Below are 18330 nucleotides of genomic sequence, written 5' to 3' on the forward strand. Positions count from 1 at the left end.
AGTTTGAGACCAGCCTGGCCAACATGGCAAGACTCTGTCTCTACTAAAAGTACAAAAAGTAGCCAGACATGGTGGCTCACACCTGTAATCCCAGCTACTGGGGAGGCTGAGGCAAGAGAATTACTTGAACCCAGGAGGTGGAGGTTGCAGTAAGCCGAGATCAGGCCACTGCACTCCAGCCTGAGTAACAGAGCAAGACTCTGTCTCCAAAAAAATAAAAAGTAGTTCAGTTTCAAACATGCTGGCCAGGTACAGTGGCTCACATCTGTAATCCCAGCACTTTGGAAGGCTAAGGCAGAAGGACTGCTTAAGCTCAGGAGTTCGAGACCAGCCTGGGCAACATAGCAAGACATCATCTCAATTTTTTAAAAAATGATACAAACTTGTTGAGTTGGAGATTCCTGTAGCACCTTCCCACAGGGGAAGATAATACTTTTGAGATAAGGAGAGGTTTAGGCTGGGAACAGGAGTTGGAGGTCACCACCACAAGAATGGAAGCAAAATTCCTATGAGAGGACAACTCCACATTTGGGAAGAGTTTAGAGCAGGAAGAGAAAGAAGCCAGGGACAGGACATTGGGCAACAATGGCAAAGAAAGAGAAACCCACAAAGGATATTGAGAGGGCAAGGTGAAGAAGATGGGAGAGAAGCCAGGACGGAGAGTATCACTGAAGCCAAGGTGAGGGGAACTTAGAGAAGGGAGTGGCCAGTCCTCGGCAGGAGTCGCAACAGGTGATTTCAGATATCTCTTGAACTTCTACAGTGTCTTTAATTCTAAAATTGGAGACCCTAACTTGAAAAAATAATGGCTTCTGTAGAATTCTTCGAAGATATCTTGAAGATATGTCTTCCTAATTCTGGAAGTATCCTTGTATAACACCTTCATTTTATTTTTTTTAATCCTCATAAACCAAAGCATTATAAGATACTACAAGTCTGCAATAGTTAAGTATCAGATTTTGCTCTGGAAAAGCTTACCCGTAGCACCAGATTGGAAACAGATATAGAATCCCTAATTCTCAATGAATTTTGACTGCACGTTGAACAATTTGTGGCTTTTAGATAAAAGTTCTATGTCCATTTTCCCTAAGAACTCCTGATAAAGGCCAGGCGTGGTGGTTCATGCCTGTAATCCCAGCACTTTGGGAGGCCAAGGCAGGCAGGTCACAATGTCAGGAGCTCGAGACCAGTCTGGCCAACATAGTGAAACCCTGTCTCTATTAAAAATACAAAAAATTAGCTGGGTGTGGTGGTGTGTGACTGTAATCCCAGCTACTCGGGAGGCTGAGGCAGGAGAATCGCATGAACCTGGGAGGCAGAGGTTGCAGTGAGCCAAGATCATGCCATTGCACTCCAGCCTAGGTGACAGTGTGAGACTCTGTCTCAAAAAGCAAAAAACAACAACAAAAAACCTCCTGATAAAGTAACATGATAACATACAGACACTAACCTGTTAGGTACATAGTGGCAGGAAACTTCCTTGGGCTGGGCAAGGTTCTCAAGTCTTTTGGTCAGCTGAGCCTTCAAAGCACCCTGGGAAACAGGGCGAATAGGATCTTGATTTCCCCAAAACAGTTTTCTGTTAAGAAGCATACAGATAAAATGGTAAAAAAAAAAAAATTGATTGCTAGTGAAAATATAAAAAATGACTCTTTTTTTTTTTTTTTTTGAGACAGTCTTGCTCTGTTGCCCAGGCTGGAGTGGAGCGCAGTGGCTCGATCTCAGCTCACTGCAACCTCTGCCTCCCGGATTCAAGTGATTCTCCTGCCTCAGCCGCCCGAGTAGCTGGGATTACAGGCACGCACCACCACAGGAGTTCGAGACTAGCTTGGCCAACATGGTGAAACCTCGTCTCTACTAAAACTACAAAAATTAGCCAGGCGTGGTGGCACATGCCTATAATCCCATCTACTTGGGAGGCTGAAGCAGCAGAATCCCTTGAACCCAGGAGGTGGAGGCTGCAGTGAGCCAATATCACACCACTCCACTCCAGCCTGGGCAACAGTGTGAGACCCCATCTCAAAAAAAAGAAAGAAGTAGTGGGTAGAGGTGAGAAAACCATGTAATAGAAGTCAAAGAGGGGAAGAGTTTGAGATAAGGATGCATAAAATATATCAAACCAAATATATTTTGATAAGCCATAAAATATATCAAAGAGCATCAAATATAACTTAGACATCATAAAAGGATGAAAAAAATCAAAAGACAATAGGATTTGGCCAGGCCATTATCAGTGGTAATAACAGAGTGAAAAACATGTCTTTGGATAGGGGTAAATATAACAGCTCAGATGGAGAGAGGTTAGGAGGGTCAGGGATTAGGAAGCTGAGGTAATGTGTATATATATACTGGGTTTGCATCCAGTTTCAAATTCAAAGCAAAAGTTACCTTAGACACAACAATGAAATCAAGTGCATAAAATATGGTCCAAATGATGCCGTCCAAGCACTGAACCCTCATGAGATTATTAGCTGCTTAAAAATTTTGGCCACAAGTAAATATATAAACTTACTATGTACCCACAATATTTTTTTAATAAAATAAAACAAATTTTGGCCACAAGAACTAGAAAACACAGAGTATGAACAAAAGTCACTGAGGATAATGTACAAAGCAGGATATTTGGCTTGGTGAGAAACAGCAGAGACTCTACAGTCAAGAAAAATTTGGTGGCTGGACGTGGTGGCTCATGCCTGTAATCCCAACAACAGTTTGGGAGGCCAAGGCAGGTGGATCACCTGCGATCAGGAGTTCCAGACCAGCCTGGCCAACATGGTGAAACCCTGTCTCTACAAAAGTACAAAAATTAGCCGGGCATGATGGTGGATGCCTGTAATCCCAGCTACTTGGGAGGCTGAGGCGGAAGAATCACTTGGAACTGGGAGGTGGAGATTGCAGTCAGCCAAGAACGTACTACTGCACTCCAGCCTGGGCGACAAAAGGAAACTCCATCTCAAAAAGAAAAAAAAAAGAAAAATTTGGAGGTAAACTTCATCAGGAAGTGGGGAGGCTAACCAACAGGCTAAAGTAGCATATTATAAACAGATAATGTACCACTTTACTGACAGCATTTTAAAAATTACCTGTTTAGCAGTTACATGGCTAGTAATATCAAGAAAATAAAAATGTAATCTTCTATGGTCCATATCCAGGACTTGACCCCAGAGGATAGGATCTTTATCCATACCACACCTGTCTGATGGATCCATGAAATAGAACCAAGTCTGACACCATCACAATTACCCACAGAATTCTAGAATAATGGAACTAGAAGGATTCTTGGGGGTTCAGTGTTCAATCACCCCATTCTGCACAGCTAAAACTCTAGTCTGTTTCAGATTTCCAGATTTAGAAAACACAAAACAGCTCTCATTTCCATTTACAGAGTTTTGTTGTTCTGAAATTCTTATAATCTCTCCCATCATAACAAATATTTATTTAGCTTTCATCTTTTTAAAATGCTTTATGTACTTTTTGAATTTAGAAATCAGCCTTCAAACTTTCTTTGCCAGTCTAGTCTGGCCAACCACAAATTCTTTGAATGTTTCCTCATAGGATCCGTCTTTCTTTTAATAATTTTCTTCGCTGGCCTTTGAGACTCTCTCTTTCCTGGTTCTCTTCTAGCAGCTCTCTCTGTTTGTTTTTTGTTTGTTTGTTTGTTTTCTTTCTTTTTTTTTTTTTTTTTTTTTTTGAGACAGAGTCTCCCTCTGTCACCTGGGCTGGCGTGCAGTGGCATGATCTCAGCTCACTGCAACCTCAGCCTCCCAGGCTTAAGCAATTCTCCTGCCTCAGCCTCCCGAATAGCTGGGACTACAGGCACGTGCCACCATGCCTGGCTAATTTTTGTATTTTTATTAGAGACGGGGTTTCACTACGTTGGCCAGGCTGGTCTCAAACTCCTGACGTCAAGTGATCTACCCGCCTTGGCCTCTCAAAGTGCTGGAATTACAGGCGTGAGCCACCACACCTGGCCTCTCTCTGTTTAGCATTTCTTTCACAACTCAAACAATGGCACGTGCTCCAGGCTTCCAATATCTTCAATATTATTATTATTTTTATTATTTAGAGATGGAGTCTCTCTCAGTCGCCCAGGCTGGATTGCAGTGGCACAATCTCGGCTCACTGCAACTGCCACCTCCCAGGTTCAAGCAATTCTCCTGCCACAACCTATCTCAAGTAGCTGGAATTACAGGTGCATGCCACCACGCCTGGCTAATTTTTTGTATTTTTAGTAGAGATGGGGTTTCGCCATGTTGGCCAGGCTGTCTCGAACTCTTGACCTCAAGTGATCCACCCATTCCAGCCTCCCAAAGTCTTGAGATTACAGGCATGAGCCACTGTGCCCATCCTCAATGTTATTTGATTATTACTAAATACTGGCAAATCCCAAATGAGTCTGTCCAGTTATTCTCAAGTAGTCTCCTGAGTGCTAAATCCATATTTCCAGATACTTACTGAATGTCTCAAAATCATCTGCATGACCTAATGTATCTTCCTCCCAAACCTATCCCCCTCTTGTATTTTCTTTCGCAGTCATAATAGCATTTTCTACCTTATTTCTAAAGACAGAAAACTAGAAATCATATTTTACTCCTTCCTCAGACTTCTATAATTCATTTGTCACTAGGTCCTGTCCATCTATGTTTTGACTCTAACCTTTGTCTCAACCCTTAAGGCCAATGTGTTAGGATAGGCTATCATTATTTCTCTCCTGCATTATTTCAATAGCCCCAAATTATCATCTTGCCTCTGGTTTTCCATGCCATCAAAGGAATTGTGCCTTTCTAAAATAGACAGGGTGATATAATGGAAAGAAGCGGGCTTTGTGGGCAATGGATGTAGATTCAAATCCAAGTTGAATTGGGTAAGTTACTTAACTTTTCTAAACTTTACTCCCTAATCAAATAATGTCTCCAATTTTTCTATTGTTTTCAAATAGGGTGGGTTGAGTGTTCCAAGATTTTGACAGTTCTAATAATATTCATTAACATCTCTCTTAGCAGTGTATACCTCTACTCAATATATATGTGTGTGTTCCTATCCATGAATAAGAGACAATTTAATGCATACTATATTTTCAGTTTTAAGCCTCTTAAAACTTAGTCTTTAGAGCATAGCAAAGTTGCAAGATACAGCATTAATATACAAAAGTCCACTGATTTTTTGTATGCCAACAAAGAACAATCGGAATTTGAAATAAAAAACACAATGCTATTTACATTAGCATTGCAAAAAATTAAATACATAAGCATAATTCCAAAAAAATACATAAAAGATCTATATGAGGAAAACTACAAAACTCTAATGAAATAATCAAAAAAGAGCTATATAAATGGAGAGGTATTCAATATTCATGGATAGGAAGACTCAATATTAAGATATCAATTATTCCTGGCTTGGTTTATATATTCAATGCAATCCCAGTAAAAATCCTAGCAAGTTACTTCATGGATATTGACAAACTGATTCTATAGTTTATATAGAAAGACAAAAGACCCAGAATAGTCAACATAATATTCAAGAACAAAGTCAGAGGACTAACACTACCTTACTTCAAGACTTACAAAGCTACAGTAATCAAGGCAGTGTGGTACTGGTGAAAGAAGAGACAGATGAGTGGGATAAAATACAGATCCTATAAGTAGATCCACACAAATATAGCCAAAGGATTGAAGGCAATCCAATCAAGAAATGATAGTCCTGGCCAGGCACGGTGGCTCATGCCTGTAATCCCAGCCCTTTGGGAGGCTGAGGTAGGCAGATCACCTGAGGTCAGGAGTTCGAGACCAGCCTAACCAACATGGAGAAACCCCATCTCTACTAAAAATACAAAATTAGCCAGGCGTGGTGGTGCCTGCCTGTAATCCCTGCTACTTGGGAGGCTGAGGCAGGAGAATCACTTGAACCCGGGAGGTTGCAGTCACAGTGAGCCGAGATTGCACCATTGCACTCCAGCCTGAGCAACAAGAGTGAAATTCCATCTCAAAAAAAAAAAAAAAAAAAGAAATGATAGTCTTTTCAACAAATGGTACTGGAACAACTGGACATCTAAATGCAAAAATAAATAGTCTAGACACAGACTTTGCACCTTTCATAAACATTAACTCAAAATGTGTCTAGATGTAAATATAAAACACAAAAATATAAAACTTTCAGGAGTTTCATAGAAAAACACACAGGAGGAAATCCAGGTGACTTTGGGTTTAGCAATGAGTTTTTAGAAACAACACCAAAAGCATGATTCACAAAGAAAAAATCAGTAAATTGAACTTCATAAAAATTAAAATTTCTATTTTGTGAAACACACTGCTAAGAGAATGAAAAGCTAAACCATAGACTGGGAGACAATATTTGCAAAACAAGTATCTGATAAAGGATTGGCATCCAAAACATACAAAGAACACTTAAAACTCAACAATAACAAATAGCCCAACTAAAAAGTGGGCAGAAGAACTGAACAAACACCTTACCAAAGAAGATATACAAATAAGCAAATATGCTCAACATCAGTTCATTAGAGAATTGCAAATTAAAACAATGAGATACCACTACACACCTATTAGAATGGCTAAAATCCAAACACTGACACCACCAAATGCTGACAAAGATGGAGAGCAACAGGAACTCTCCTTCATTGCTTGTTAAAATGCAAAATGGTACAGTCATCTTAGAAGAGCTTAGTAGTTTCTTACAAAGTTAAACATACTCTTACCATATTATCCAGCAATTTACCCAAATTAGCTAAAAACTTAAATATACCAAAAAAAACCTGCACGTGAATGTTTATAGCAGCTTTATTCATAATTGACAAATATTGGAAGCAACCATGATGCCCTTAAATAGGTAAATGGATAATCTATGATACATCTATACAACTAAATAGTACCCACATCAATAGAATATAATCTTAAAAAGAAATGAGCTATCAAGACAAAAAAAAACATAAAGGAAGCTTAAATGCATATTACTAAGTAAAAGAAGCCAATCTGAGAGATTACATACTGTACAGTTCCAACTAAATGACTTTCTAGAAAAGACAAAACTATAGAGACAGTGAATAGATCAGTAGTGGCCAAGGGTTTGGAGAGGGAGGAAAGAGGAAAAGAAATGAATAGTTGGAACACAGGTAATTTTTAGGGCAGTGAAACTGTCCTGTATGATACTATAATGGTGGATACATTATGCATTTGTCAAACCCATAAAGCTGCACAACACAAAAAGTGAACCTTAATGTAAACCATAGGCTTTAATCAGTAAAAATATATCAATATTGGCTCATCAATTTTAACAATTGTACCACAATAATGCAAGATGTTAGTAGTAGGAAAAACTAGGGGGAGGGGTGGTAAATATGGAAACTCTACTTTCTGCTCAATTTTTCTGTAAACCCAAAACTGCTCTAAAAATTAAAGTATATTAATTTTGTTTAAAAAAAAAAAAGCAATAGGACTGGCATGGTGGCTCACGTCTGTAATCCCAACACTTTGGGAGGCCAAGATGGGAGGATCACTTAAGCACAGGAGTTTGAGGCCAGCCTGGGAAACATAGGGAAACCCCCGTCTCCACAAAAAAATTTAAAAATTAGCTGGGCACAGTGGTATACACATGTGGTCCCAGATACTCAGGAGGCTGAGGTGGGGGAATCACTTGAGCCTGGGAGGTCAAGGCTGCAGTAAGCCATGATTGCACCACAGCACTCCAGCCTGAGAAACAGAGTGAAACCCTGCCTCAAAAAAAAAAAAAAGCAATAGGAGATCCAAAAAATATTCAAGCTTGACTCAGGAGCCAAAGAAGAAAAAGAGGAGTCCCTTGGCCAAGCGTGAAAGGACTAAGGGTCCAGCTTGCTGGAGACCCAGAGGACAGGTGTGTTCTAATAAGAGGCTTAGAGGTATCAGGATTAGTGATAGGAGCCTTAGAGATACAGGCAGCAAAGCTGGACTTGGAGAATGCACAAAAAGTTTCAGAAGAGTGTGGAGTCACACCCTTGAGCAGTGGTTCTCAAGTCTGTCTGCCTATAGAATCATCTGGGGAGCTTTTAACTCCCCAAGTCTATGGCACACCCCATATCAACTAAATCAGGATTTTTGGGGAAAGCACTCAGTCATTATTAAAGTTCCCCAGGTGATTCCAATGTACAGCCAAATTTAAGAACCACTGACCAAGGGTTAGGCTTTTACATGCTGACTACAATGAGGTGACAATATTGGTTCAGAGGATCCAGTTAAGTAGAGGTGGATGGATAAATAATACTTACCTGTTTTATGTAATGAACACAATCATCACAAACAAGACCATACAATATTGCCTTACCTGTCTGGAGTTCCCCATTGCTTTTTAGGCTTTGAAAGATTTGGGGTTCTCTTCCTAGAAGAAAAACTAACAAATAGCAGCTGATTAATTCAAAGAGAATGCTTAAGAAATGTGGTTACATTAGATGACTCCTACTCAAACAAATCCCATATGAGGGGGAAAAAAAAGAAGAACTAAAACCAATGCTGTATTTGATGTGATTTGAAGAGTGCTGAAAGGCTCAAAGTATCCAAACATTCTTTGTACCCAACATTCTCACTTCTAGAATTACTAATAGAGCACATAATAAAATTAAGACAATAAATTATGCAACCAAACAAAGAACATATTGTCTCCAGAAGACCCGAGGTAAAATGCACACTTGTTAACAGGAAAAACCTCAATCAGTCTATTAAGGTCATTTGTAGATGGCTTGGTGGCACTGGATTCTGAAGAGATTGTACAGACAAATTTCAGACAGAATATCTGACTTTGGAAAAACGATGAAATAGGCAAAATACACTTTTGGTATCACTCAATCCCCTCTGTGCCTCACTCTGCTCCCTTGAACCTTCCCTAATTTTTCTTAATCCACTTGTAGCAGAGAGAGTTTGTGCCCTCCAAGTGTCCATGTGTTGCCCTATGTTTCCCAGCCTCCTTTGCAGTTGTTTGGAGTGACATAACTGTCACGTCTAATTTCAGCAAGAGTACTGGGTATCACATAAGAGCTAGTGCGTCTCTTCCACTTTTCTCTTTCCCTGTTGCAGGGACCTAGAAGCCACATATCCTAGACAGCAGAGCTACAAGGTAGAGGAGGGCCAATCAATTCACACTAGACTCTGGCAGGAGGGAGAAATAAATAAACTTTTATTGTGTTAAGTCATTGAGAGTTCTGTGTCTTGTTTGTTAATGTAGCATTGTCTATCCTACGCAGACTAATACACCACCTATGTTGTGGTGACTCATATTACAACTGTGTATGGCCTTGGTTGGAATCTGATGGGGCCAATACATGACAACTCTTTTGGTCTACCATCTTTAGAAACCAACTGAAAAATAGGCACAGGAGTCAGACAAATAGAATAAAAATACTATATGTTATTGACAAAACCATATCGAAATGAGTAGTTTGAATCCCTGACACCCCCGAATTGAACTGACATCCCAAAGCTGCAGGCCTCCTCCTGTAGGGGCTAAACTTGCTATGTGATAGAGAGTAGATCACAAAGATCCTTGTACAGATTGATGCACCATCTTACAGATCACTGTAGACTGGCAGGCCCCAAAGAAAAAGGGTCCCAGAAGGGACCAATTCTCTCTCCCAAACCTATCAAACAGATGTCACTCCTACCCCATGGAAAGTCTAATTAAAGAGTGAGGCAAGAGGCCAGGAGAATTACTCAAAGGAAATGCTTCAATGTATAATGAGGGAGGTGATAAGGAAAAGCATCCCCCTAACACTTGCCTGAGCTCTTTAATGGGCTCCAAACCCTTTTAGAATAAGCCCTAGCCCTGATGTCAGGTAGGATTCAGTCACTGACAGAGCACATACAAGGCATGATGTGAGGAAATGGCCTTCCTAATTAAGTGGTGATTGATGCACCGTGGGAGGAGGCAGTAGGGGAGAGGGGGCTCAATAGTCAGCAGCTACCAAGGTTGCACATTTGTATAACCTCTCAGCCTCTTTTTTTTCTGTTAGAGATAGAGTCTCACTATGTTCCCCACGCTGGAGTGCAATGGCATGATCACAGCTCCCTGCAGCCTCGAACTACTACCCAAACTCAGCCTCCTGAGTAGCTGGGACTACGGACACCATACCGGGCTAATTAGGCACAGCACATTTGCATAAAAACGAACTTTTTAAAGGATACAGGGATAGATAATGGAGATGGCACAATTTCCTCACATGATGACCCCGAATTAACAGATCAAAGAGAAACAAGAAGCAGTAAGAAATAACAATAACGAAAAACTTTTTTGAAACCACACTCGTCACAGCCTTTTTAAGTATAAAAATTTATGAGACACAAACTATCCAGTCACAGGAAAGCTTGCTCACTCAGCATACATTATTTATTTTAAGTACTGTGGTATTTTGAGTGGATACTTGGTAATATTCAGTAAATGTTAATTCTACCCGCTCTACTCCTCAGCCACCTGACAACCTTGGGAAAGTGACATAATTTTGCTGAATTTCATTTTCTCTCGGTAAAATCTAGTTGATATATCTGTCCTATCTACTTTTCAGAATTCTTGTGAGAAAACCTATTTTTTTTTAACTGAAAACCATTACACAAAAATAAGGTAGTAGTATTTGCTGCCTGAATAAGGAAGGGGGGAAAAAACTAGAAGCATGGTAAATACAGCCAGGTGTGGTGGTTCACACCTATAATGCCAGCACTTCAGGAGGCTGAGTTAGAAGGATCACCTGAGGCCAGGAATTTGGGACCAGCCTGGGCAATGTAGTGAGATCTATCTCTAAAATAAAATTTAAAAAATAAATATTAAACATAAAATACAAAATAAGTCTGAATAATAACCATACATGTAAATGAGCTAAACAATAACAATAAATATGAATGGTTTTGACCCACTTCTTTAAAAAGTAGATGAAAATAAAATCTGGTATTATTTACTTTTCACCTACATGAACCATTGATATGAACCCTTGGTATTTCTCCCTAATGATTTTATAGGATGAGTATCTTTTATCCAAAATGCTTGGTACTAGAACTATTTGGAATTTTTGATATTTTCAGATTTTGAAATATCTGTACATACATAATGAGGTATCTTGGGGATGAGACCCAAGTCTAAACACAACATTCATTTATGTTTTATATACATCTTACACACATAGCCTGAAGGTAATTTTATATAATATTTTAAATAATTTTGTGTGTGAAACAAAGTTTGTGGTAAGTTCTTATGTGTGAAATTTTCCACTTGTGGTGTTATGCCCATGCTCAAAAAGTTTCAGATTTTGGAGCACTTGGGATTTTAGATTTTCAGATTAGGGATGCTCAACCTGTATTCTGTCTCCTCTTCTAACTCTATCTTAGCCAAACAAAGGGTAAGCATCGGTATTCAGGAGGCATTTATTGTTGTGCATTATATGCACATGTACACATATACTTTTTTCTTTTCTTTTTTTCATAAAGGGAACTTTCTTGAAAAGCCATTAGCTACCGTACTTGAATTAGAGGCAAGGGAGATTGGGATACATTGAACTGGAGCTTCACAAAATCTGTGATTCGAGATTGTCAGTGCAGAATCCCAAATCCCTTAAAGGTTCAGATCTACTAAGTAACAAGTCAAGTACCTAGCAAACAAGTGAAAAACTAAGTGAATAGAAGTGTTCTCCAGCTAGGCGCGATGGCTCACCCCTGTAATCCCAGCACTTTGGGAGGCCGAGGCGGGCAGATCACGAGGTCAGGAGATCGAGACCATCCTGGCCAACACGGTGAAACCCCATCTCTACTAAAAATACAAAAATTAGCTGGGTGTGGTGGCACATGCCCGTAATCCCAGCTACTCAGGAGGCTGAGGTAGGAGAATCACTTGAACCCGGGAGGCAGAGGTTGCAGTGAGCCAAGATCATGCCACTGCACTCCAGTCTGGGGAACAGAGCGAGACTCTGTCTCAAAAAAAATAAAAAGAAAAAGAAAGAAAGAAAAGAAAAGAAAGAAAAGGACCTTATGACAAAGGGAGAGCCTAGGAATGTCCTTTTTGAAAACCCCAAGGTAGACCCACGTCAAATGAATCTGCCCCATCCAGATTGGCTGGCCTATTAGTTTAGGTCTGTGAAAATAGTACTATAACTATGTCTTACCATTTCCTTACAAAGTCACAGGAAACAGGATTTGCTAAAAGAAAACAAAAGTAAAAGCAAAAATTAGATTCAACAGGAATCAAAGATATGATTAAGATAGCATCACAAATTAAAAGAGAAAGGAGTTAGAAAAAAATATTTGGGGAAATGGCCAACTGAAATATATCATAGTATGTACCAAAATAAACCAAAGGTAAATCAAGGAGTTAAATATTTTAAAAACTGAATTAGAGGAAATAAGAGAATATCTACTTGATCCCTGGATTTTAATCTTCTAGAGTTAAAGCTGGCAAAAGATATAAAGGACAATATAAATAGATTAAAATACTTAAAATTTCTGTGTCAAAAATTAAACCTTAAAGATGACAGAAAAATTTGGAGGAATATTTGGCAATAAATATGATAAAGGGTTAATAGTCTTAACATTTGAAGAGTATAAATGTACAGATTATAAGAAAAACACTAAGGTAAGTGTCAAAATTAAATAGACAAAGGATGAGAACAGAATTCACATATGAAGATACATAAAGGGCTAATAACTAACATTAGTAAAAGTTCATCAGCACTACAGGAAAGGTAAAAAAAACAGAAAGAGAACGCTCAAACTTGCTTATAATCAAAACAATGCAAAAAATGAGATTTTTCTTTAAACTGGCAAATTGGCAAAATTTTTTTGCAAAGTATAAAGATGTTGGAAGGGTAAGATGAAATGAGTCCTTCTGTGCATTGCTGGTAAAAGTCTAAATTAGTATATTTTATGAAAAATAATTTGATAGTGTAAGTCGGTAATGTTTACATGCCTTAGTCCAATTCTATTTATAGAAATGGACCCTAAAGAAATAATTCAAGTGTGGGCAAAGATTTATGCAGAAAAATCTTCACTGTGGTATCTTAAACAGTGGGAAATTAGGTAATCCTGAAATGTCCAAAACAGAAGAAATGGTTAAGCTAATGAAAAATCTGATTTATAAGCTGGGTTTTTTTGTTTTTTTGTTTTAACGTGGAAAAATGTAGGTGATCCCATAGGCCTTATAATGATGGATTGCTCCAGAGTCTTTTCTTGGGAGTTTTTAATCCCATCTAAGAGTTTTGAAATAACATTGTCTAGAATGTTTTTGGTAAAGAAAAGTGGGTGCGCTACAGCATCAGACAGACATGGCTCAAACCTCAGTTTTGTTGCTTACTCCACTGTACAATCTTGGGTAAATTAATTTCTCAGGGATTTAGTTTTCCCTTCTCAGATAGGAGGATTAATAGGTCTGTGTAAAGATTAGTGATAAACAGCCTCGTGCAGTGGCTCATGCCTGTAATCCCAGCACTTTGGGAGGCCAAGGCAGGCAGATCACCTGAGGTCAGGAGTTCGAGATCAGCCTAGCCAACATGGTAAAACCCTGTCTCTACTGAAAATACAAAAATTAGCCACTCATAGTGGTGTGTGCCTGTAATCCCAGCTACTTGGGAGGCTGAGGCAGGAGAATTGCTTGAACCTGGGAGGCGGAGGTTGCAGTGAGCCAAGATTGCACCACTGCACTTCAGCCTGGGCAACAAGAGCGAAACAACTCCATCTCAAAAAAAAAAAAAAAAGAGGATTAGTAATAAAACAAGATTAGTGTATACATGTACATCACTTACATATATATGTATAGCATCTTGCATATAGTAGATGAATGGTAGTTACAATTATTGGTTACAACTTCAGTGTATCAATGGCTTAAATAGAGCACTGTAGGAAACACAATTAACTATTCAACGAACTTGTGATTTGGCTCCTATAGGCAAGCATGGTGCCAGTATGGAGAGAACACAAATGACGAAGGTCTCTCTTCTCAAAAAGTTTACGCTCCATTGGGAGGCAGGCTATGAATTTAAACAAAAAAAAGTAAATGGAACTTTTAAATTCAGATATTTTCTGTTGTTTCAGACCTAAGGGAAAAGGGAGAGTAGTCTACAAAAATGTCCCTCGCAGCCAGCCGTGCTGTCACCCATGAAAGTTGCAGCGCTTATTCTATGGGCTTTTTATGTATTACCAACCTTGCCTTTCAGCTTTATGACCTGACACAGGTTAGAGAGTAAGTAAAAAACTGAATCAGTCCTAAAAGACCATCTATAAGTACTGATAATGTGAATGAATAACTCTTTGCTATTGCTCTTTCATGCTATAATTTCTCCTATAGGTAAAGTTTTCACTCTTTATTTTAGAAAACACACTTTTGAGGTTATCTCACTAATTGGCAGGATTAAATAGCTCTCAGGTGGCTGTTGTTAGCTAATGTCCCAAGCAAAGCAGTGTTATAGTGGTTTCCAAATTTGTCCACAGATTAGAATCACCTGGAGATCTCTTACAAACTACAAGTCCCAGGCCACATCTCAGACCAATTAAGTCACAATCTCTGGGGAAGGGACACAGGCATCAGCATTTTTTGAAGCAGACAAGTTTGGGAACTGCTATGATATCATTTAATGGCTGAGACCACTGGCTCTGGAATCAGAGTTCCCGGAACGAAATTTTGGCTCTAACTTCTGATCTAAGGCAAGTTTATTTAGGATCTCTGCAACTAAGTATTTTCACGACTGAGTTCTTGCTTCAAAAAGTTGTTAGAGGAAAGTTAAATAATACAAGGAAAGCACTCTGCACAGTGTCCAAAACACAGTAAATACACTATAAATGATATCCATTATTAATTCTAAGAATTTAGGAATTAAGATTCTGCTTAAATTTCTGTGAATTAAAAAAATGTGGCTGGGCACGGTGGCTTATGCCTGTAATCCCAACACTTTGGGAGGCCAAGGCAGGTGGATCACCTGAGGTCAGGAGTTCAAGACCAGCCTGGCCAACATGGCGAAACCCCATCTCTACTAAAAATAACAAAAATTAGCTGGGTGTGGTGGCGGGCGCCTGTAATCCCAGCGACTCAGGGGGCTGAGGCAGGAGAATCGCTTGAACCCAGGAGGCAGAAGTTGCTGTGAGCCGAGATCATGCCATTGCACTCCAGCCTGGGGGACAAGAGTGAAACTCCGTCTCAAACAAACAAACATAAACAAAAATGTTTAAGTAATTGTTAAGGAAGTGTTTACTATTAAGGGTTCCAACTGCTTTTTTTTTTTTTTTTTTTTTTTTGAGACAGGGTCTCTCTGTTGCCCAGGCTAGAGTGCAGTAGCGCAATCATCACTCACTGCAACCTCCACCTCCCCAGTTCAAGCGATTCTCGTGCCTCAGTCTCCCGAGTAGCTGGGACTACAGGTGTGTGCCACCAAGCCACGCTAATTTTATTTTTTGTAGACAGGGTCTCACTATGGTGCCCAGGCTGGTCTTGAACTCCTGGGCTCCAGCAATCCTCCTACCTTGGCCTCCCAAAGTGCTGGGCATGAGTCACCACACCTAGCCATGAAAATTATTAGTAAAATGTTAAACCTACTTTGTAAACATGTACTCACATGTATTTTCATTGGTTTATGTGTTTCTACCCTCCCTTCATTTCTAAAAGGATTTGAGGTTGCTTACATAAACAGACTACAATAGGATATGTCTGTTTTTAGATGAAAAACTCAAGGAAAGAGAAAAATAGTCAGGAGAAGGGTAAGAAAAATAAGGGAAGCATAGATAATAAAGCCTAGCATAGTTTTATCAGAGCATTCTACCAGGGAAAGAAAGACACCAGCTGTTCCTAACAGTGGAATCTTTTAGGAGGAGGGCGGAACACGGGCTTCATCACCATTTATTTCTTTCTTGTGTTTGTTTTCTCTCTCATAGATTAGTCAATCACATGCAAATGTCAGTAGCCCGGCCGCAGACTAGGATTTACACTGACACAGCTGCGCCGGGCGGGTCTGTGTGGACAGCACTGTCCTCAGTGGTATAGGACAGGCTCGATGGCCCCGGGCGTGCTGACCACCACCTTGCGGACAGTCGTCTCGGGGACACAGAAGCGCAGCCTGCGATGGGCTTTCCTGTTGAGAATGCTGCCGTTGCTGAGCTTTCTGGTCAGTGTTGCAGAGGATGACGTAGTTGTGCAGGTCCACAAGCGGGTCTGGAACTGCTCCACAGTCTCCCTCCCGCCCTCGGGCCAGGTGGCGCTCCAGATGGCGGAGCCAGAGCGCGTGCGGCCGGCAACCAGGCCACCAGGGGGCGCAGGTTGGCAGCGGCTGGAGGGCTGCGGGGCTCGGCCTAGCGGAGCCAAGCAACTCGAACTGCGACACAAGTTGAAATTAAAAAAAAAAAAATCTCTCGGATGAGGTCTTAACTGGTGTTATACAAGGAGCAACATAAATTATAAAACGTTGGTGGAAAACCAAATAGAACCCTATTTTTTTTTACGTTTTTCTCCTCTTCAAAGTTTATTCCTGATTTGTGTTGCATGAAACTAAGTTAAAAAAATAGTTTCCAGTGAAGTACTATAAATGACTGAGTATGAGGCATGATTTTCCCCCAAAAATTATTCTTCAGTAAAGGTTACCTTATATGCAAGCTCTTAAAAGAACCCATCTTAAGAGATGCTTTCTCAATTGCTTTATTTTCTCAACAAAGAACTGGGCAAGGAAAACGTATTGGGGCCGGGCACGGTGGTTCACACCTGTAATCCCAGCACTTTGGGAGGCCAAGGCGGGCGGATCACTTGAGCTCAGGAGTTCGAGACCAGCCTGGACAACATGGTGAAATTCCATCTCTACAAAAAATACAAATATTAGCCGGGCGTGGTGGCTCACACCTGTAATCCCAGCTACTCGGGAGGCTGAGGCACGAGAATCACTTGAGCCCAGGAAGCAGAGGTTGTTGCAGTGAGCCTAGGTAGGGCCATAGCACTCCAGCCTGGGCAAGAGAGCGAGACTCCATCTCTCTCTCTCTCTCTGTCTCTCTCTCTCTCTCACATGCACACACACACACACACACACACACACTCTCTCTCTCTCTCTCTCTCTCTCTCAATATATGCTAGAATGGGAAAAGTACAGAGTTCTCCCTACCAAAATTAATAGGTTAAGCGAAGGAAAGGAATAAGAAATTCAAAACAGATTTAGTAATTATTCTTGGGAATATAATCTCATAATCCTAAATGCTAGGTGTTGTTCTAAAGCTTTAAACATTATTTTATTTATTTATTTATTTATTTATTTATTTATTTATTTGAGACAGAATCTCACTCTGTCACCCAGGCTGGAGTGCAGTGGCGCAATTGGCTCACTGCAACCTCTGCCTCCCGGGTTCAAGTGATTCTCGTGCCTCAGCCTGCCAAGTAGCTAGGACTACAGGTGCACACCACGACACCTGGCAAATCTTTGTATTTTTAGTATAGAAGGGGTTTTGCCATGTTGGCCAGGCTGGTCTCGAACTCCTGGCCTCAACTGACCACCAGCCTCTGCCTCTCAAAGTGCTGGGATTACAGGTGTGAGCCACCATGCCCACCCCTAAACCTTATTTTAAAAAGCAAAACATGGCTGGGCGCGGTGGCTCACGCCTGTAATCCCAGCACTTTGGGAGGCCAAGGTGGGCAGATCACGAGGGCAGGAGGTCGAGACCATCCTGGCTAACACGGTGAAACTCCGTCTCTACTAAAAATACAAAATATTAGCGTGGTGTGGTGGCGGGCGCCTGTAGTCCCAGCTACTCGGGAGGCTGAGGCAGGAGAATGGCGTGAACCCGGGAGGCGGAGCTTTCAGTGAGCCAAGATCGCACCACTGCACTCCAGCCTGGAGACTCTGTCTCAAAAAAAAAAAAAAAAAAAAAGCAAAACATAAACACAAAACGCAATAAACCACATAGTGATTGTATTGTAAAGGTAAAAGTACACGTACAGGATGAATTTTTTTTTTAAAGTTCCTACTTTTACATGACATGAATGGGTTCTGATGGCTCGTGATAATTTCCAGTGACAACATCAAACACAGGTTCAAAGGGACCCTGTCTTACTCCTAACAAAATAATAGAATCTAATAAAATAATGGTATCTAGGCAGTGAACAAGACTGGTTGTTAAAACCATCTGGTGAAAGGTGGATTGGAACTAAAGTTGAGGGATCAGGGCTGACCTCACCTGAACCCACTCATCAATCTTACATTCCCCACAAGTGGGAGAGCCAGAGGCATGCGCCTTACTCAAAGTGTGGTGCTAGAGGAAGAGCACGTTCAGCACCACCTATCAAAGAACCTTGCCAAAAATAATTTATTCTGAGTTGAAGCAAGCCTCTTAATCTGCAATATGGGATATTTTACCG

General features: G+C 40.4%; 1 protein-coding gene across 2 annotated transcripts in view; it reads right to left on the bottom strand.

Moving 5' to 3' along the window:
- SPMAP2L (sperm microtubule associated protein 2 like) overlaps positions 1-18330 on the bottom strand; it is a 73574-nt gene that overhangs the window by 43158 nt on the left and 12086 nt on the right. For both annotated transcript variants that reach the window (XR_010156302.1, XM_016951677.3), the window contains exons 2-4: positions 12122-12155; positions 8311-8376; positions 1451-1579 (exon numbers count right to left, since the gene is read on the bottom strand). Coding sequence is in view for 1 of the 2 variants with exons in the window: in XM_016951677.3 (XP_016807166.1) it covers positions 1451-1579; positions 8311-8376; positions 12122-12155 (229 nt within the window). In the remaining variant the exon portion in view is untranslated. The remainder of the gene's footprint in view (positions 1-1450; positions 1580-8310; positions 8377-12121; positions 12156-18330) is intronic.

The sequence above is a fragment of the Pan troglodytes genome, chromosome 3 (assembly GCF_028858775.2).
Source record: "Pan troglodytes isolate AG18354 chromosome 3, NHGRI_mPanTro3-v2.0_pri, whole genome shotgun sequence".
Taxonomy (NCBI): Eukaryota; Metazoa; Chordata; class Mammalia; order Primates; family Hominidae; genus Pan; species Pan troglodytes.